The sequence below is a fragment of the Manacus vitellinus genome, unplaced genomic scaffold (assembly GCF_001715985.3).
Source record: "Manacus vitellinus isolate BGI_N305 unplaced genomic scaffold, ASM171598v3 scaffold_15_pilon, whole genome shotgun sequence".
Lineage (NCBI taxonomy): Eukaryota > Metazoa > Chordata > Aves > Passeriformes > Pipridae > Manacus > Manacus vitellinus.
Genome location: NW_021939122.1, coordinates 13,387,093 through 13,409,537, shown reverse-complemented (window position 1 = coordinate 13,409,537; position 22,445 = coordinate 13,387,093). Strand labels below are relative to the sequence as shown.

Sequence of the window (22,445 nt, the reverse complement as noted above, 5' to 3'; positions counted from 1 at the left end):
TGCACAAGATCCCACATTGCAGACAATTGCAAGGGCAGTCATAAAAATCAAGGGCAAAATTAAATCCATCACCTCCTTTGTAACCATGACTGTCTCACCAATAGCTGAGAGCTTCACATCAGGGTAGTTTAAAGCAAAGGGGGTGATGAAGCTTAAAGTGACTGTTGGTTACTCTGTTCAAAAATGAAGATAGGTTGAAATTTAAATAAATTCCAATTTGTAGAAGTCAGTATTCAGGCACATATTCCCTGTAAGAGGCCTAGATCTTCCTTTCACGAGTACTTTGCCACTTTAAAGGTTTTAGCTAGTAATAACTGTAACAAGCCCTTTGCAATAAGGATTTGATCCAATATCCATGTAAGTTAGCAATATCTCCCCTGAATTCCACATGTGCCCAATGAGGGCTCTATAGAACACCATTCACCTGGTTTTCTAAAACACTTGAAAAACACCAATGCACTGGTTGATTAAACCATAGGGAACTCTTACAAGGTACTTTTTATACTTGTACAAACTGGAGCATGAAGATGCCCCTGATGGATTGTTTTTAACACTTCCTGCTTCTACCACAATGCCTCAATGAGTCCTATGTGTCCCAGTAGCACATACCAAACTGTGAGTGCTCTGATGTAAACTGGTTCTCCTAGAGTTGTCTGAAGCCTCAAGAGAACCACAGCTAGGCATTTGACTCCACACTCACCTAATGTTAACTGAGTAACATACACAACGACTTCAACACCAGGCTTCAGTTCAAACTGGACCAGGTTCTGGTTGAGAGCATTAAAAAGGATTTCTACCACCTGAAGAAATAAGAAGAGGTACAATAGTTACAATATAGAAGATAGCAAAGTCTGGAGAACATTCAGGAATGCACATAAGCCAAGAAAGGTGGCTAATTTCTCTTAGTGCTTTCAGGAAGGACTGAGGAAGTGGAAAGATGTACATGTGTTCTATATGGAACTCAGTGTTATTGTGTGCAAATCGCCCTTACAGGACTTTTGAGACTTACATAGTATGTTGTTATATCTCTCCTGAGGAGCAAATCAAGAGGGTTAGCAAATTTTTTTTTATTTTCTGGGGAGGCTACAGGAGGAGGAGGGAAAATAACTAAGGATCTTTTTACCCTCGACAATATCCTGTGAGTTTGATCAAATGCATTTGGCAATCACTGACCTATTGGCCTTTTATTGGTGGATAATGGAACTAAGTTAGTCTCATCTTACACTTCTTTATTCATATTGATCCTGTCATATAGCTTCTATTTAAATAGGCTATTGGAGAGATGAGACAATCCAGTTTTTAAGATTAGTGAAAAATTTGCCATATTTCTCCATCACTTAGAAAAGCAGCCTTAGACTGAAGTTTACTGGAGTTGCTGAGCTGGGATATCAGCAACCCTGCTATGATGTATTTATTTGGTCGCCCCAGAGCACACACTTGGCATGTCACACTGGAACCTGAGTTTGTTGATTCCTGATCTCCATAGAGTAGTTCTCATAGACAGGGCACAGCTACTGAGTAGTCTTGATAACCTACTCTCCAGGGCAGAGCTCCTCAAGCAGAAGCCAACAACAGGTGCCAAGGTACAACTGAGTAGACTGTCAAATAAAATTAGAGCACTAGAGCTTCAGGCCTCATGCCCACTTAGTCAGAAACCTAACTGAGCTGTCAGCATAAGACTGATATATGAAATATTTACACAATAGCTTGTTCAGATGGAGTTCTAGTACTGACAGGTCCTACTGAACAGGATAGACATGACTCCCAGAACACCTCCTCCAAAAAATCTTTCAAACCTTCCCACTTCAGTGCATCTCTTCTGCACTCTGAACACCATAAATTTGAGAGGCCAGCTTTGCTACCTTTCTAGGACAAAAGTACTACTCTACAGGAACTGACTTTACTCAGTGGGTGATAAGAACTCCCACTGAATTCAGTAGTCCTCTGAATTATTTAATATTTGATCACAGAAAACTTAGTCTTCCAAGAGTTATGTGGCACTGGGCTTACCCATAGCTTGCATGCTGCTGCATAGCTTGTATGCAGCACTGTAAAAATGCTGCATACAAGAACACTAGCTAGAGCTGAGCAGCCTTTCCAGCAGCAGTACTTCACTCCTTTGCCTTTATAGACTTGATTTAATCACTTGGTAATTCTAACATGAAAGCTTAGCAGACTAATGCTGTTGTTCCTAGCTCTTTCCTTGCCTGCATATCACTGTTGCTATTCATCACCGTAATTACCTATTTATCTAAATGGATGGATATTGTAACTTCCAAATATAGTTTGCACAGGACATTCGCTGCTGCAGAAAAAAAAAAAAAGAGGTCTTGTTCCTGTGATATATGAGCTGAAGAGCCTGATTTATTTTTAGTAAACCTCAGTATATTATCTTGCTGCTTTGGCCTCTGTCTATTAGCATTCCTCCAGGGACTAGAGGGAGTACATATTCAAGGTTCCTTTGGCCATAACTACCGTAATAAGGACACACCACTGATTTAGTAAGAATTTCTTCTAGTGGTAGACTGTGACATATTTCAGTGAGGTATTAGAAATCCTGTTTTTCCTCTGAAAATAATTTTCTTTAATGCCATAAACTGTAGCACCACAGTCCCAGACGCATCAGTTTCCACCACACTTATTGTAAGTATTTTCAATGCTGCACAACTTAAGGGGCCCATCTGCAAATGATACAACAGGAATAAATGTTCCATTAATTCTTCTTTCCTTACTTGCTCTAGATCACCCTCACTGCTTTTCCTCCTTTCTGTTGTGTTTTTATGAGGCAGTATGAACAGTTCAGCAGAAGTAGGTAGTCCAGGAAACACAGCTACCAAGATCTGTTCATCAGGGATACCAGTCACCTAAAAAAAAGTAAAAGAAAAGCAAAAAGGAGGGCTCTAGCTGCTATTTTGTTAGTCATATTTCTATTCACTACCAGAAATGGTGCTGCTGTTAAATTTTTATTTGCCCATTCCAGCGTAGGTGTTACGGTCCTAAGGAGCCAGTCTGCCCATTTACTGGGTCAGAAATTGAAGTTCTGCTAAATATCCACTCTATTTCCTTTCTAGAAGTAAATGTAGGCTTGACAACATCCCTGGACCCAAAGATCTCAACCCAAAGTCCAGACACAGCATGTCTCCAGGTCTGAATTTTCCATACAGTTCTTGCTACAAAAGAATGACCCAAACTCAGATCCAGAGAGTGTCTCAGAGTGACCACTGGTGAGTGTGCAAATAACAAGGACATATGAAGAAATTTACTGCAATCACTTTATATTATCAGGTTGTGGGGATCCATATTTGCCATACATGAATAACCATGTCCACAGTGGGAGATTTTTTACTAATGTGGCTGATCAGGAGGGCTGTACAAGGGGCTGCTCAGTTTACTGAACCAAGAGTACCCGACGCTCACAATTGCCTTCAGCACGACCTGCCCACCAAGGCTGCTGCTCTCTCTCCCCAAATCCAAGCTGTGCATCCTCCATAGGGCAGGAAGCCTCCCCTCCCTCAGAAATGCTCAGCTACCTGAGGTTAACTCAATTAGCCTAGCCTTTGGTCCTATCCCACCTCAAACTCCATGGCCTCATTCATGAGCTGAAATATATTAGCAGGGCATACCATTCCCAGTGGGATATACAAGCAAGCACTTCTACAAGATTTCTACTGTTCTCTGTAACCCTTCATAGTTACAACCTAATTAATCTCTTTTTTTCCTGCAAGCTTGACTCTGAATACAGTAAAAGGGAACAACAGTTTAAAAAAATTAACTTAGTGTTTTCTCAGGATGAAAAAACAACGTAGGAAATCTTATAAACTGTGAATTTTGAGTGGGCTGCAGATGAGAAAAGCTGAGCAGGTTTGTACTTTCCCAGTAAAAATAATCAGCCTCCATTTCTAAGAACAGCTGTAGCTGAAGAAAAAAAAGCAAGATACATTTTTGGCAGGATGCAAAACCCACAAAAGCTTGTCTAAATCTATCTCCTGATTTCATATAAAACCAAAGTCCCTGACTATTTGATATCATAAATTATTCTGTCCCCTTTCCTGCAAGAATATGAGTACTAATTTACATATTCTAATTAATCCCAAAGGAAGATTCAGTATTCTTCCTACCCACAGAAGTCTCTCTTTATCCTGTATTTTAAAGGTAAGTTTATTTTCACTCTGAATTCTTATTTTTTTGTCCCAGTTGGAAAGGGAGTAGAGCTCTAAAATGTTCAGCTGCTACATGTAGCTGCATGTGGAACTCCTGACTGAGTATCAGGAAGAGATAAAAATATCTTCCTCCTGCATCCAGCCTACTACAACGCCTGTCTTCTGGGATGAGGTAGATCAGCTGTTTAAAAACACACAGTAACACTAACCAAATATTTGGAGTAGAAAACAGTAGATAATGTCATATCAATTTGTCAAGATAAAAATAATGACAATCAAGAATTTGCAAAATCATCAGGGATATTAAAAGCTAAAAAGTACCACAGAAATATTAATAAAGGTAATTGTAATATTTCCACAAAATTACCAATATAATTTGCCTCTGTAAAAAGATCCAGCACACTAAGAAGCTTTTTATTGATTTTTAATGATAGCTTCATTACTGCTGTCCTTTCCCATTCTTTCAAGCTAGTATGTCAAAAAAGTGCATGTTTTAACCACCTAGTCAATATTAGTAGACACAAGGAAACAGATGCTCACCTGTACTAGTGCTCTCTTGATGACTTTCCCAATGTCTTGTCTCCATTCAGGGATGTCAGGGTTATGGTAGTCCAAGTTGGGAGAAAATGAAAGGAGCTGAGATTGGAAATACTCTGGAATAAAATTAAATGGGCAGTGTTCAGGCTACAGATAAGGGTGCAGAAGACAACAGGAAGACCATAATTATCTTAAAGTAAGAGAGAGAAAAGGTTGAAGGAAGAAAAAGGCTGGCTAACACTAAGCAGGATGGAAAGCTTGTAAGGAACAAATTCTTATAATGGTTCTTATAAAGGACATTCTGCCATAATGCCAGCCTCTGGCTTTCCCCAAAGAGACAGAAGCAAGAATGAGAGAGGTGAGGAGATGTCTTCCCTTCATGATGCCTCTGAGCTTTGCAATTTTGCCACTCAACTTTGTCAGATTCTGCTTGCAAGGAAGTTGACCAGAAAATAAGGCAGCACCTGGCTGAAATTTGGAAGGTCTGTATAATTGTATGCATTGTGGTCTGCAGAGCAAACACTTGCTGTAAGTAATGTTTTCAAAAACATATTATCTGTTTGCTCTCCTGGAGGGAAGCCATGAGTGGTTAATACCCCAACAAAGCAGAACACAGTGGTGCTAATGACTGGCTAATCAAGCAATGGCTATTCACAAAACACTTGGAAATTGCTTCCTAATTGACTGATTGCTGGGAAGAAGAAAAACTTCCTAGACTTCAAATACAGAACAATTTATTTTTTTTTCCAATTCCAACTCTCCCCTCTGGTGTCACCAGAGACCAAGCCTGGAGTCCTTATGACAGCTGTGCACAATGGATTTGGGCCAGTGGAAGGCACAGATCCAGGACAGGAATCAAGCTCAGATTTAAGTTATCAGGGCAGAAGACTCTCCTTTATGTTTCTGGAGATGTGCTGTGCCTCACCTTGAAGCAACTGATCTCCAGGCTCTTCAAACAAGTACCATTAATCATTTGTAAGAAGGCACTAGTTTTAGATCAAGATAAGCCAGCCAGAGTATAAATGAGGAAATCCACAGAATAGCAGGGATGTGCCAGCACAGCATTTATTTGGCATCTTTTGCAAGATCTGTTCTTTCTGTCTAGATAGTGCAGTATCTTTTAAAATAAAACAAGCACCAAAGAGAGTAGGGAACCTCTCTCAAGTTCTGAAGGTTTATCCCAGAGCCTGATATATAAAATCTACTTTTGACCCCTCAGTACCATGTCCAATTTATTTTTTGAGCAAATTCTTCTCTGTTAATCTCAATTTGAGAAAATCCTGGATAAATCTCCTCCACTGATAGCACCAGAAATCCATACCTTCCTGCCTAGAGCCATAATCACTTGACATAGGACACTAGGGAACAAATTTAGCAAAGTGCATGTTTACTAAATGTGTCACTCATTTATGTACTCAGATCTGAATTGATCACCCGACTGGGGGATTGGAAGGACTCCTTCCCTAGACCAGGTCAGTCTGCAGCACAGCACTGCACAGGACTATTTGGACATTTCAACTGGGTCAATTTCTCTTTGTGTTAAAGCCAAAAGATTTGGATCTTTTAAACAGAATGGCAAGATTTCTTCCAAGGTGTTTAAAAACAGAGTCAGGAGAACACTCTCTGGGACGTACTGGGACAAAAGATTGAGATCACCTGTGGGGATCCCTCTTAGATATGCCTGATTCAGGTTTATTCCAGAAACTAGTAGAAAGATGGAAATTTCCCAAAAGTAAGCACTTTGCAATGCTCAAAATCATCAAGTTACTAATACTTGCTAATAGCAAGTTTGGGTATTATTAAATCATATTAACAAATTATTAAAACCCATTGTATTTTATGGCCAGACAATCAATAAATATCTGTTTAGTTGGTTGCTAAGTCTGAGAATACAGCAGGACATTTATATGTATTTAATTACTGAAACAAGACACACATAGTTCAACTACACAGTGCTGGACTTCAAATCAACCCAAATTATTTGAAGCCCAGGTCTCTCACTAAAACTTGCTATCCAAAGAAAAGCTTGTCCTCAAATGTTGTATGCCACTAACTGGATAAGGAAAATGAAGACTGACCCAGGGTGGAAATTATTCTCTGGAGAAATCTCAAAGTCCTGGCCAGAGCTGCTGAGATAGCCCTTTCACTCAGGATTTATCAAGCCCCAAACAGGGTAACCTCTCTGGTTGGCCAAAGGGTCTTTTTTGGAGCCCATGGAATGCAGATACAGCAAGAACATACCAAACATTACCCATAGGGAAATCCCATGGGCTCACTCAGACCTCCAGCTGTGACATGGAAGATGGGCAGAGATAGCAACAACAGTCATTTCTGTCCCCTCTTTTCCAGACCCCTCCAGACTCCTGTCATTTATACAATCACTGATAGAGAGAGACACCAGGTGCATTCAGACCACCTTAACGGTGAACTACGACTATTTCTTTCCACAGCTGGAAAGCTGAAGGAAGGCAGTCTGATTGCAGCTCCAAGTGTTTTTTATTTTTGGGAGTTGCCTGTCTGGGTGTACAGACAGACCAACAGACAAAGGAGACACCAGCCACCTTACTATTGCTGAGTTTACAAATTTGGCTAGCTGCCACACCCTATTCACTTCTGTATTCTGTCATCATGACACATCTTTGTCATCAGAGGTTTATCTCCAGAGGTTCCTCCAGACACTTATTAGTTCCCAGAGTTCATTTTGGATCAGCAGTGTCTGTCTGTCTGTGCTTCAACCCCCTGAGACACAATTGTAAAAGGCTGAGGGTACCATGCACTGCGATCTCCTTGGTGTCTTGGATGAGGGTGTTGCCTCCAGCAACTTGCACAGTTACAGTGTTCGTCCCCTCCACAGTGAACATGTACGAGATGCTGCTCTCCAAGGTGATGAGGGGCTGTAAGAAGCAAACACAGATGGCAATATCAAAATCAGGGTGAGATTAACTCAGGATCACAATGTGCACTTTAATCTACCAGGCAACAACATCCTTCCTCCCTGGTACAGGCATGGTGCTACAAGCTGGCATGTCCTGCCAAGGACTAAACGTGGCTCAAACACAACCCTGTGAGAAGTGTCCCATAGGCAGAGGTTTCTCTCACTTCAGTGAACGCTTCCTGAAATATTCTTCCACTGAACTGCAACCCATTATACTATAGAATTCTTGATACAACACAGTTGGCAATTGCAGAGTTACTGCTGCAGAATGCAATGTTGTACACACATAGACACACACACAGACACACACACACATTCACCCAGCACAGTTGCTATATCAGCTGCCCGAAACACAAGCTCAAATTGAAAATAAACCTAATATGCAGATGCTTCTTCAAACAATCCATATTGTTCAGATTCAGGGCCAGCCTCTGCTTTTATGAGCGTAAATCCATTTATCTATCACAAAGCAACACTGCTCAGGTCAGAGTGAGGACATCCAGCATTGCCCTGTCCATGCTTTGAACCTGTAAGCCAGCTTCAACCATAAGCTGGCAAACTGTGCTAACCAGGCTGAAAGCACAGCATAATTCCTGCTGACAATGCTGACTGAATGTGGCTGTGGAAGGGACCCATGCTGGAGCAGTACATGAAGAACTGCAGCCCATGAAGAACTGCAGCCCATGGGAAGGGCCCACATTTGAGAAATTCATGGAAAGCTGTCTCCCACAGGACGAACTCCCTCCCATAAGCAGGGGAAGAATGTGAGGAGTCCTCCCCCTGAGAGTGAAGGAGCAGCAGAGACAATGGGTAATGAATTGACCACAGCCCCTACTCCCTGCCTCCCTGCACTGTTGGGGAGAGAGGAGGTAGAGAATTCAGGAGTGAAGGTGAACCCAGAAAGAAGGAAGGGATGGGGGAAGGGGTTTTAAGATTTGGTTTTATTTCTTATTATCCTACTTTGATTTAATTGGTAATAAATTACACTAATTTCACCAAGTCAAGGCTGTTTTGCCCGTTACAGTAATCAGTGATCACTCCCTGTCCTTATTGTGACCTGATTTTTTTATATTTTATGTCTCCCGTCCACTTGAGGAGGGCAGTGATAGAGAGGCTTTGGTGGGCACTTGATGTCCAGACAGGGTCAACCCACCACAATTGAAAATCAAAGGGCCATCCCTCACAGTGCCACTGATTCGACAGCTGGTCTCCAGACAAAACTCTTAGTTTAGATTAAACCATTAAAATCGGAATAGTTATACTAATCTCCATTGCACACAGAGATCTAAGAGAACAGATAAAGCCATTGTACCATTGCTATTGTCCCTTCACTACACTGCCAGTTTGTTTCCAGAGGAAAACCTCTAAACATTCACCTTCCAGCTCTCTTGCTTTATCCTATCAGACTGACAACCTGACTGCACTTCACAACAGCAGTCATATATGTCATTTTCAAAGCCAAATCAAAATTTCCACCAGCATAGACCAGACTGGCAAACACGTTTCTCTCTTTGTAGAATGCCACATTCTTTTCACTCCCTCATCTATGAGATGAAAAAGCAGTAAAAAAACAAAAAGTCTGAACACATGGGACTCAGACCAAGGGCTCCAGCTTGTACCTGGCCAACATTTACTTAGATATATGTGGATCTGGGACAAACCCAATGGGCCTGTATCAAACTGCAGTGATATTGATATTAGTAATCTTCCTGGAGGTTACAGGTTGTGGCTCTGTGCAAAGGCAGATAAGAGGAAGCAGTCTGGCCTTTAAAATTACAGTTTTTCCTTTTGGTATGTGTGTATGCTGTACATTCCATTATCATGGATGATTTCACCTCCATCATAGAGTTTTAACATCCAGCCAACTCCTTAATTTTAATTCAAGCACCAACACCTAGATGCTAACTCCAAATTAAATTAAGTAGTTTAAGGTTCATTTGCTCAAACCTATTAAGACAGTTGGATACATTTATTAAACTGGACCTGTGTTAATCCAAGCAAATTGGCCTTTGAGCATACTGCAAAAATCAGCACAGTAGAAGAGTTCCAGCAGGGTGGGGAGAGCAGTAGCAGAGCCTCAGCCAGAGTCCTTGAGTCTGAGACAGAATTCACCAGTGCAGGAGCACAGAGAGTGAGACTGCACAGTGACACAAGACACATCTAGTTCTGCCTGGGATTACTATGGGCTGAATAGGAAAAGCAGCTGCAATCCCTCAGCATGGAACTAGAATATATTATCTAACAATGCCAGTCACTATGCACAATATTACATACCTCATCCTTTAATTCACACACAAATCAGTGTCCCCATTTTCCAGTTCTGCATAGAACACCAGAGTTTATTCATGAGTGGGCACAGAGAAGAATCTGACATGCACATAAAACATCCCAGAAGGAATTTGGATGTGGTGCAGACTGTTGTTTTGAAAAAAGGGTGGCTGTTACTGTTATGTCTATATCCTTTGCCATACTTCTCTCAGAGTTGAAGTACATTTGATGAGGTAGCTGGAGTTAATGCTTTGGAAAGAATCTTAGATTTGGCCACAAGTAATTGCTACCATGTTTACTATTCCATATTTCAGCAATGCGTGCAATCATGCCAGCTACTCCATGCACAGCTATGTCCAAAATGTCTATCCCAAACACACCCATATCTGTTTGTACTCTGTTGCCTATGGTCTAAAATTTAAGCTAGAAGACAAAACAGATCATATTTGCAATCCAGGTGCAAGTACCATGAGAACTGCACAGAAATCTTCAGCAGTAAACACCACTGCTTTCCTCTACCTTTTTCAAATTACTTTCTATTACAAAAAATCTTTTTTAAGGCCCTATTCACAATCATCTTCTATATTAAGGACTAAAACGATGGAAGGAAAAGTCTGATGCCTGCATACACTGGAAGGCTTAAGCAGATGAGCAAGTTACCAATACCTAAATTGTTTCAGATTTACTTTGACGGCTGGCTGTGTGTGAGCACTGAGCCAAAAATATCTGAACTTTAATGTGATTTTGCATCCCTCTGTTTCAGTGCAGTATAAACTATGTGGAATTACCTGGTACTTGTCATGGACTAGATGTGTGTATGTGGGTGGTTGCCATAGCTCAGCTAGGGCACAGCAACTTGCCAAGTTACAGTAAGAGGTTTTTGTTCCTGAGCTCTTCCAGTGCCTCAATTATGCTCCCACAAAAATAATCAAGTTCTTACAGTAAGCTTCCTAACTTGATGTAAAATCTCCATAAACACAGCCTTTCCTGTTCCCCCCCCCCCGGCTAATGTTTGTACCTAGGGTAAGAGGTTAAAACTCAAGCAGCTTTGTCAAAGAGAAAACAAAATACTTGTTTGCTTGCTATTTTTTATCTCAGGTTCCATATTTCATGTAAAATCCCTGTTTCTTTCTGCTGTGATCTCACCTCAGAGTACACCTTCAATTGCAAATGTAGACAATGATGTGACTTGAACTGCTTTTGTAAATAACAGCAGATACTACATTGCAAAATTTTCATCTATACAGTTCACAACTGTAAGAATAGAGAATAGTGCCTGTCTCACTCCTAAAGCCTAAAATAAAAATTGTAGCTAATAAGCAATCCTGCTCTCTCCATTTGAAACATGGCATTAACTTGTAGTTTCACTTACTTTAACTATTGATAAAAAGGCTTTTTTTGATACATTTGTGCCCATCTTTTGAAAATTTGCTACAAAGAAATCTCATCTCCCTCTCTAATACATTCCAGACTGTGAACAATAGTCATGGATCGACCCAAACAGTTCATTCAAGCTAGACTCTTCTAGCATGAAATTCTAGATGCAACTTTTTATTTGAACACCAAGAGCTTTAAAGTACTGTGTTGGAATCCAGCATTATATACTGCATACTGGTACATAATGGAAACCCCCATGGTTATTTGAACACCAGCAGTTTTAAAACAATGCGTTGAAAGCCAGTATGATTCCATATATAGTGGTATATAGTTCAGTTAAGTTGCAAGTGAACATTGGTAATAACAGTGGTCTCCAGAGCTCAGTAGGGCTGATAACAACCAGGTGTAAAAAAGTAATGACTCCTAAGAACAACACAATACAGGAGGAAATAAATTCACAAAGGTTGAAGTTCAGCTAATGACAACCCTTTTTAGACAAGGAAAAAACTAAAATACAAAACAAGCAAAGATGAGAAGTTTTTATTAGGGCTGAGAGAGTTCCCTGTCTGGTGGGACAAGCTTGGGAAGTGAAAATAAACCAAAGGGTATCTGTACCTTGGTGCTGTTGCCAAACCACCAGAAGTAGGTAAGTGTGCCTGCCTGGCTGGGCCAAACTACAGCAGTAATGTTAACATCCTTATTTCTGATGGCAACAAAGGGAACACTCAGATGGACGTGCTCCACTGGACCTGTGGGAAGAGAGAGTTCATTATTTGAGCCTTTGAGTTAAATCCTCCCTGCACAGTTATGAACAGCAAGAGTCTTTAAATGAATCACATGTTCTATGTCAGTAGCAAGACTCTAGTTTAGCAATAAAAGAGAATTTCAGCAGTCAATAAGCAACAGAAAAAGATAGATTAATAAACACTAAATCTTATTTTTTGTTTCCTCTTAATTCTAGAGTAGCCAGAAATGCACATTTTCCAGAGTGCTGATTTCAGACAGGGTCAGCACTGTGTATAGAAGAATTCTTTAAAATGCATTTTGTGGAATAACAATGAACTGGCTTTGCACTAAATAGGGAAGTTTCTATTGAATGCTAGAGGGATAGGACACGAGAGAAAGAAAATATAGCCACTGAGCTACTAAGATTTGTGGGGAAATCATTTTAGCCAACATGGCTTAAATCTGGTTATATAAGAGGCATTTATGACTTGATTAAATACCCCTGGCAGTTTTTTAAAAGGTCTCCAAAAGAAAGATTTATGATTTTTAGAAATCCTTGGTATGTTTTTGACTTTGGCTGACTTTGGGAAGTGTTTGGGGAGCCAGTTACCACTAGCAAAAAGTCATGAACTACTTGAAAGAAATGTGCATTGGTGTACCAAAGCATCTAACGTTCAGAAGCACTTGTTTCTGAAAGATTTAAAAAAATAACAAAGTACCAATGCAAAGTTCTATCTAATAAATGCAAACACCCACAGTAAACCCAATGAGTTAAGTCCAGAATTAAGACAGTGCCTCTCTAGAAAAAACAACAGGAGTAAAAAATACTGAGGTTTTGTTTGATAGTTTGTTTAAATCTTTAGTATCTCCATTGTTCTAATTCTCGTTTAATCTTTTGTTTTTGCTGGTACTGAATTTCAGCTGATAACTGCTGTCCATCAGACAGTGCTACCTTCTGAGTAGTACCTTTAAAACACCTTTAAAACTGACAGACTATCCCTGTGAGATGGAAAGGATGAAATAAGAAAGACATGTTTTTCTAAGACATTCATTCTGGGAAGCAGAAACTTCAGTGATTTTTAACTGAGAATATCTTCTTGTGTTACCTCTCAGCTCTTCAGGCATGAAACGGGGACATTAATCACTTCTCCATCTACTTAGATTACAAAGATTTTGGATAGCAAAAGCTGTTCTTTTACCACCAGAACATACAGTTCCAAGCACAATGGGACACTATTGCTGCTTTTGACTCCTTAAAATTTGATCTTTTTTTTCCCCCCTTTTCCCAAGGGGTGTCTACCACCAAGTCACTCCTGAACTCTGATCATAGAAAGTACTTTGGGTGCTCAAGAATAGCAGGTTCCCCAAACAGTTTGTGACAGTGAATGTAAGAAGAAAAACAATAGTATCTCTGCTTCCTTTAAATGTCAAGATAAGCAGCTTGACAGCAGATTCCAGAAAGCTGAAAAGTTGACTGACCACTAATAAAGCTGCAAGGTAGAAAACTAATGTTACTTGAGGCCGAGGAGCTTTTTTCTCTTTTCATTTTTTTTTTTTTTTATTTTCCAGCAGAGGATTTCAGTACCAGACAGATCATATAATAAGAATGATTCACAGGCATTTTTGTCTGTACATTTGAGCTTCAAGGTCAAACATCCTATATTGACTGGTACATCAAACTAAATTAAAAGTCATCTTATTTCAGCATTAGCATGAATGTAAGAGTTCGCAAAATATTTCCCTAGAGATAAGGATAAGCTGGCTACCTAAGAACACTATAAAAGTCAAAGGAGAGATCTGAGTAGCTGATGAAGAAACCAGTGGAATAGCACAACCAGGCCAGGGAACTGTCCTTTGTTGCATTCTGCTTTAAAATCCTCACCATGAAAAAGTAGTTCCTATGAGAAAAATCAGAGAATCCATACAAATCTGGTTGTTATTACCAGGTAACCATCACTTTTGTCAGTTAATGGCCCAAGGTGAAGGTAAAAACAGTTAATGCTCTAATAACAGGTTGTTAAGTGCAGCCATGATTGACTTTGAGGGAATTATGGGCATAATAAAAGCTTCAAGGAACATTTATTCCTTCACACAGGGAGCTTGAATGTAAAAAGGAGAAAAAGTTCTTGAGTTTTGGAAATTTCTAACTTGCTACCTTCCAGCAGGAAAGCTCAAGTAAAAGATAGGCTAGGGGACATTCTAACAGGTAAAGAGGGAAGACAGACATGGCTGTGAATACCATTAGGGGTAAAACCAGATGGCATTCTCTGCCCAGAAGATCTGATAGTCTGAGAGCAGGACGAAGAACAGGGCTGTTCCTGTTTCATCCTGAATTCCATACCCTCTGCTTTCTCCTGTGGCTTTGAGAAGTTGGCTGGGAGCTCTGTATTTGAGTTTGCTCATGTGTCAACTGGAGGGAAATTGCACTGATTTACCAAACAGGACAGAAACATCAGGAATGCATGGCAAACTCATGAAATATGGAAAGCAGCCCGTTAGCCCTCGGCACGTTCATATCCCAGGAAGCATGCTCAGCATAATCTTTTATTTCATTTAATAAGCACTGTGAACTCGAAAATCCTGAATAAATGAATCAAATTTTAGTAGTTTAATCTAAACCTCTTGGAATTAGACATGTTTTGAGAATACACATTTAGACTTTGTTTCATATGCTGCTTGGTCTCTGAACCTTTCAGGAAGACCAAGAAACTTTTTTCTGTATCACTGAAGACTGCAAATATACTTGTGTTTAAAAAAAAAACCTTCCCTTTATCTCAATTCAATAATTTATTTTACTATCTAGAAGAGTGCCTAAAAGGCCAAGACTTCAGAAGAGCATGAGCTGCATGTGTATGTGGTTTTGCAGGTATACTTAGGCACCACTGAAGTTGCAGGGATTTTCAGTGAAGTCAGATTTCACCCAAGGAATCCAGCAGGTGGAAGTACTTACAGACCACATGAAGGAAGAGGACAGCAGTGTCAGAGCCCAGGCTGTTCTCTGCATATGCTGTCACCTGGAAGATTCCAGCATTCTTATACACATGTCGGATGCCATCCTCAACAGGGCTGAAATTAGCATAGGATACAGCAATGCCATCTCCAAAATCAAGCTGAATGTTTGTCCTTTGGAGATCACCCTGCAACAGAGAAGGCTTAATTAGGAAACTGGGTTGACAAGAGGGATTTATATTACTCTGCATCCTACTTCTCTGTTCCATTTCATTAGCACATACATAAACTTGTAACTTTTCCAAAAAAGCCTAGCTTTGTTCTGTCATTTACCAAAGTGGCCAGACTCCAGTCAGCAACTGGTAATTATATACAAGTAATGCTTAGAATAACTGATCATTTACACCTATAAAGAGATGTTACCCTCCATCTTGGGTTTAAAGATTTGGGGAGGGCAGAGTGTTCAATGTGCACATATAAAGGGGACCATGTTTGAATCCTGTAATACAAGGCATAGTGGGGGATTAAGTGTTACTGGAGTGGCCAGGGCTTTCCACAGCCTTTTTTTGAATTGGTGGTGGCCAACAAGTACCTCATCAGAAGCAGTGAGATGGGAGACACTATGCTGGTGGTAGGTTAGATGTTAACAGGAGAGCAATTCCCATGTGAACATGGGAGCATTGGGAACACTCTGGAGACAGGACAATGGTTGAAGTGGCTCCCCCATACATTCCAAAGACATAGAACCTAGTCACTGAGTCTAGCCTTATCTAGTTTTCCAGGTTTCCTGTACAGTCAGTGAAAGAGAGAGAAAGCAAAGACCAACACTCCATCCTAAAATAACTGAGACAGGTGACATGAATCCCTGCAAATATCCATTCCTATACCCTGATGATAGAGAGTTTAGAAGACTAGTTTCAGCTAGACATGTAACTTCAGGATGGCTGAATTTATACAGGTTGAGTCTCACACTGAGGACTGACAGATTTTTCTGTCTAATGTCAGTCAACACAAAGACAGGGCCTAGATACACAGGAGAATGAAGTAGATGATGAGAAAATCTCTTCTAGGATTACTGTCAATGACAGTTATTAAATGAAGGAGAGAAAAGCAGACAAGAAATTCCAGCACTGCAGGTATTGTCTAGAGGCAGTAGTTGCACTATTTTAATTTAATTCATGCTTTAAACTGCTGCAGTTGAACTGTAGAAGTGTCTGTTATTTCAGTTTCTTGGAGCCTTACTTTATACTTGCCCCCAGCTGACTAATGGTAACACTAAACAAGGCTAATTTAAACAGAGCTAAAGCCCACTGCAGCAATTTCACTAAACTGAAAAAAAACTAGAACTCAGATAAAATCTCTGTAGCTTTAGCTTTCTGCATATAGATAAGATGTTTTGTCACAAGTCCCTTTAATGAAAGGTCTCCACTTTATTCACTATGGATGAAGAAGATATCACTACCTTTTGGAGATGTTCCTAACCCCAAACTGAAGCCAATCCCTAGATATATGGAGGATGAAATTAAAAGTTTAAAGAAAAAATTGAAAAATCCCTACTCCTAAGGTAACCATTTTTTTAAATAGGGAATACAGAAATATTTCACAGCCATCTCATAAAGCCCATTATAGCTGTAAACACACAGGGTCAGGATCAAAGCTAATGTGCAGTTTTAGCACATACTGATGTAAGTAAGGGAAGCAACCTTATCTCTCACTGATGATTCTGACAGACCTCCAATCCCTCCACAGCCAGTTCAAATCCTACAGGGTCCTAAATCCACTGAAAAGGACCACGTCACACTCATAAAAGATTTTTCATATGGTCTGAACACATTCATACATAGCACAGATCCATTTTGGATCATGACTTCTTACCACACCAGGACATGGAAAAAGAGGTCCTTAAATCAAGATTAAATAGCTGTCGGGCTGTTCTGTCCCACATGGTCAGCAACTGAGATCAAAGGTGCACAACAAAGGCACACATGGAGACAGAAACATTCATTAAAGGCAAGGAGTCCCAGTTCTTGCCTTCCACTGACTCCAGACTGACTCATGGGAGCTGCTGTCTGACTGGTAACTGCCATCAGCCTGTATAAGTGGCAACTGCTATACTGACACAAGCAGGATGCTATGTTCTGCAACTTGTCCCTGTCCTGAGAGTGCATCTGACCTTGCCCTTTGAATGGAAACCCACAATGAAACACACAAGAACACAGACCACAATGAAGCAGGTCCCCTGTGAAGGTGATCAGGACCACAGCAGCCCCCACAGACTTCATCCTCCTCATAGACTATGCCTGCATTAACAAATCAGTGTGCAGGAAGGGTATTTTTCAGATGTGAATTTGCTTTGAGTCTGTACTAGGGGTCTTCAGATACACACCCATATAATCAGGATTATTGCATGTAGTTTCTGAAATATGGATATTTGATTATATATGTTAGATCACCCTCCTTCCTTGCTCTATCATTCACATTCCACAAGAGCCAGGGTAGTTTTGGCTACTGAGTTGATCAGGGCATCCTTTTCACCTCTGCCCTTCTAGGACATTAAAAATCCAGTATAAACTGAAAAGAATACATGGAGGGACACTAAATCCTATCTATAATATTGAGTAGTCAATAACATTCTTTAGACAGAGAGGTTTTTAAGTCACTAAAAAAATTCTCTAGCAGGAGCAAAATGACACTCTTGGGATATTCAGGTATTTGATAGAAAGGCTCCCATAGCTTGGAAACCTTTCAAAATCATTTCTCAAGGGAATGTATTAAGACTGCAAGTTCATCTCATATGGAAGACACTGAACAGAGGATAAAAATGTGATCTGGGCTGGATTCATAGCCGATGACCTCAGGCTGAAATCTCTTGCACCAATCACAGCAACTCATCTCCCTTGCTCTTTTCTATTTCCTCCTTGCTTCTTCAATATGATTCTATCTGAAATGAGAAGGTTTGAAGTAGAGAAGCAGGAACAGATTTTTTGTGACTAAGCAGTAGCAGATGATCTTCCCACCCAGTTATGAATTGGGTCTTCAACGTAAAGCCTGCCTATCACACTAATTATGTTTTCTTTCTTCTTTCAACACATCTGTATCCAGTATACAAAATACTAAAACAAGCATGCTAGTCCCACACAGTCATATCAGATATTCTGGAGTTTATGAATATAGATTAAAATCGAAATGGAGGCATTTCAAATGGAAAAAAATCATTGCTCTCCATATATATTCAAAAGGCACATTTTATTGCTTTAAGTCCCATAAACTACTGCAAGGGAATGAGGTAGGGGCTGTCATAAAGATTGGAGCTCTGCTTACTTCAATCAGTGAGCAGACAAAGGGTAGTGAAACGGGTGGAGAGGAGTATTGCCATAGAACAGCCCTTCAAAGTCATATCACCATCAAGACTAGCCTGGAAAAGTTTTCCTGCCTGGAAGCCACACTAGTGAAGTGACAAAAACTCTAAAGTCAGAACACACAAGAACTGTAGTTATAGGTTGAAATTTTGGCTTTCTGAAGTTAGGAGCCAAACTCTCACTGATTTCAGGAGGGCTGTATTTCATCTAACATATGCCTGGGGAAGGGGTGAGGGGAGTGTATCTCCATGAGGCATTTTGGTTCTTTTCTAACGAAGCTCTCAAACTTTTTACATAAAAATATGACATGGTTTAGATTAGATATTGGGAAGAAATTCTTTACTGTGAGGATGGTGAGGCGCCGGAACAGGCTGACCAGAAAAGTTTTGGGTGTTCCACCTTTGGAGGTATTCCAGGCCAGGCTGGATGGGGCTCAGAGAAACATGGTCAAGAGGGTGGCATCTCTGCCCATGGTAAGGGGGGTGGAACTAGACAATCTTTAAGGTGTGTTCCAAACCAAACTATCCTATAATTGTATGATGTGGTTATCTCTTTCTGTAAACATAGTTCAGCAATCCTTTAACAGATGTGCAGAACTTCAATACTTGCTCAGTGCTGGTCACTGCTTGCCTTCTCAGCTCACTTGCAACTACAACCTTGCTACAAAGCCTTGTCATCCCCTTGTAATGATTGAAAGAGGGAAACTATGGGGTGACATAAACAGCAGATAAGGGAGCAGAACACTTCAGTAACTGGAGCTGCCATATAAACAACCATTAACCCTCAGAGGAGTTTATGTACCGTTCAGAAGGGAGCTGAGGATGCATGGCAAGATCAGGTGCAAAAATAGATTCATAGATGTGGTCAAGAACACAACTTCATACAACAGCAATTTGGCAGTCTATTGTTTCTTCATGATCAAACCCAAACTCAGATTAAAAAAAAAAAAGTCTAAAAAGGTTCTTATCTACTTCACATGTATACACAGTCCAAATCATAGTCCAGTCCCATATTTCTAAAAGCACAGCAAAACCATCAGTCATTCTGCATTTCTTTGTTCATAGTCATTGCCACACACGTATTCTGAATACTGCTATGAACAGTAGTACTAAAGTTAATTCTATAAATCCTGAGAAATTCAGATTTTTTATTAACTATGGTGAAGTCTTCATTTACCATTGACAGCATTACGGTCAGTCACATCAATATATTGAGGGTGTGTACTAGAAGGTAGGGAAGAACTTGTTAGGGTTAGTCTGAAACAGTTGGAAGGCTGAATGAAGACCACACAGATGTATCCATAGGAGGGTTTGTCAGGCTGGCTCAGAAAGTCAGTTTAAACATAGGTACAAAACAAACAACCTGTTAATAAACAGACTGACCAGAGAAGGTGGAGGAATTCAGGAATGAATCTGTATGACAGCAAGGTAGGTAATAATTAAGACTTCTGCAGAAATTTTTTCTTCCAGCTACCAAGGAATCCTTTGATGACAATTCTTCTCAGGTTCACACTAAAAGACTGGAATACTTTTGTCCAAAACCTAAGTGCTCCTTTTATTTTCGTCTTGAAATGTCTATTTTTTAAGAAACAAACTCAAAAGGCAACACATCTTTCTGTGGAATAAGCTGTTCACCTACAAAGACATGTTCTTGAAGATCCTCTTCCCTTAGAAAAACAATCATTTCAATGAAATATTTTTCCAACTATTGTTATTTTTCAACTACGGACATAGAGTGAATGCCCTCACATATTTATTCAGCTGCCTCTTCACTCTCTAAAGTATTGTAGACTCCACTCTACAGGTACCTTGACTACTGCCTTATTCCCCATCTGTTTATCATTCTTTGTACACCACAGTTCCGCTTGAGTTCCTTAATAAATTACTTCTAGATTCCTAATTTTTAGATTATATCTGTTCTTTTATGAACTCCCACTCATAGTGTCTATACGAATCATCTTACCATGTCAAGTCTGCAGAATATAAAAGAATCAGCCAAGTAGACAAGAAATCCCCTTTGTATAAAAGCAGAGCATGCATGAATCTCTGAGGAAGCATGTAAAGAGGCCCTGTCAGTTTAACGTGGTCGCAATGAAACACTTAGTTACTGTACAAGAATTTGATTTAGCGTGAGTGTGCGTCTCTCTTTGTCTGTCTGTGGGTGGTCTGCCTCCCAGCTCTCTCCAGCTACTGTCCCAAAATTATGTACACAGGCCAGAGTAGATGACAAAATATACTTGTGGTCCTCAGTCCCTGGCTGTCCCTCCTGAGACACCTAAGGATGTTAGAAGTGAGGCTGTGAGTGGACTCTTTCATTTAACCAGAAAACAGACGCAACACAATCCACTGTGGTAAGATCACTATTGGACCTCCAACACCACCTTCCATGGGCAGTCAGAAGCCAGCAGAGGAGTGCATCGGCTGCAAACTCACTAGAATTTTTTTGTGGTGTAGTCACATATATCCCTAAACCCCAAATCAAATCACAGGCCAGAAGCAGCATAAGATCATTTGAAAAAGCCTCCTATCAGTCTGAACACATACTAAGTGCCTGCTTTAGCTCTCCAAGTCTGAGTCACAAACCTTGGTGACACAGGCCACACCATCTGTATTTGCCAAACAGACAATTACCTGACTCAGAGAGACCACCAGAAGTGCCTAAATATTTTGATGCTTTGGGCAGCAGCATGGCCTGGTATCATTTATGCTGCTGTTGGCTACAGAGGGAACCATACCAATAAATAAATACAATAGATATGGGCTGGGAGGGTGCTTTGAGGAGGCTCAATTCCTACTGCAAAACAACAATGTCCCTCACTGTTCCCTATGAGTCTGAAAATGTTCAGACTCAGTTAAAGCTTTGAATCTCAAACACAGAATTATTAAGCATAGAAACACCATTTCAACCTCACAAACACCATAATCTGCAGTTCACTGGAAGCAGCAAGAGGCTAGTGGGGAAACAAATTTTTGTCCAGATCTTTCTTTCTTTAATATTGACTTCATCCCCCCTGATAGACAAGATAACCTGCCACACACCAGCTTGATAATTTGCTTGTATGTTTCACCCTTTTCTATTCATTCTCATAAATCTCAGGACTGTTGACCATTTCATAATCCCACTTGATTGCTATTTTCCTCTCAGCAACCTGAAAAGTGAAGGAAAAGAATGCCAGTCCTGCCACGCAGAGAAAAGTTTGCTGAGACCACTAACACACCTCTTCCATAAGGATGATGAAGGTGGCATTGTGTCCCTGCTCCATGACCAGCTTTCCATCAGTAGTGAGGATGTGCAGTCCCCGAGGTGCTTTTCCAGGGCACTTCTCCATCTTGGCCATGTACTTCTCTCTCAAGCCATCTGTGCAGTTGTTAGACACAATCCTTCGGTACCTAGGGAACAGTCAAAAAAGGAGATTGGGCTCAGACAGTGGATGGAAATGTTCCTTTGTGGTTTTTTTGTTTCTCCTCATTTATGGATGTGTTTTTTAAAAGGCTAACTGCCTGTATGATTCCCTCACTGAAAGGAAGAATCAAAACCCAACGTTTTATTAAATGGGAGAAAGCCAAACCAATCACAATCCAATGTTCTCCAGAGATTCTCAGCAGCATCACTGAGAAAAGACACATTGTGGAGGTGAATCACCGTGCCCTGCTAGAAGGCAGAGAACTCCTCCAACTCCTTATGCCTGCAGGATTGCACCCTGCATCCCAGCTTTTTAATTATGCTTTTTATTACATTTTGTCTGCCTCTACTATGCTAGAAGGCACTTGAAATTATCTACCAAGGGCTCTGTCCAGTTCAATTTTAAAACGATTCAAGGAATAGTTTTCTTCTCTTAGCTCTTCTTGGAAGAGGTTAGCTAAGAAGCAAGGCACTTGGCTATTCCCAGTGTTGATGAGGGGGATTAACCCTTTCTATTAATTTCACAGTAAAAATACAAGATTGGTTAGGAAGACACGAACCCCGAGAATTTTGCAACAAGTCAGTGCAACAAGTGTTTCACAACATCTCCTGTATGATAGAATAACATTTGCAAAGTGATACTACCATAATAAACCAACACTTGCCATCTGTTCTGGATAAAAACAGGAGAAATCAGCACATACAGCTTGCCTGAAATGCAAGGCATTGTAT

At 40.3% G+C, this 22,445-nt stretch overlaps 1 protein-coding gene across 1 annotated transcript in view; it reads right to left on the bottom strand.

The window, feature by feature from the left end:
* Positions 1–22,445, bottom strand: part of SORCS3 (sortilin related VPS10 domain containing receptor 3) — a 196,618-nt gene that overhangs the window by 10,383 nt on the left and 163,790 nt on the right. Inside the window, exons 18-24 of the mRNA XM_029958577.1 lie at positions 21,529–21,700; positions 14,954–15,140; positions 11,893–12,026; positions 7,468–7,591; positions 4,701–4,813; positions 2,733–2,864; positions 701–800 (exon numbers count right to left, since the gene is read on the bottom strand). Coding sequence (XP_029814437.1) covers positions 701–800; positions 2,733–2,864; positions 4,701–4,813; positions 7,468–7,591; positions 11,893–12,026; positions 14,954–15,140; positions 21,529–21,700 — 962 coding nt within the window. The remainder of the gene's footprint in view (positions 1–700; positions 801–2,732; positions 2,865–4,700; positions 4,814–7,467; positions 7,592–11,892; positions 12,027–14,953; positions 15,141–21,528; positions 21,701–22,445) is intronic.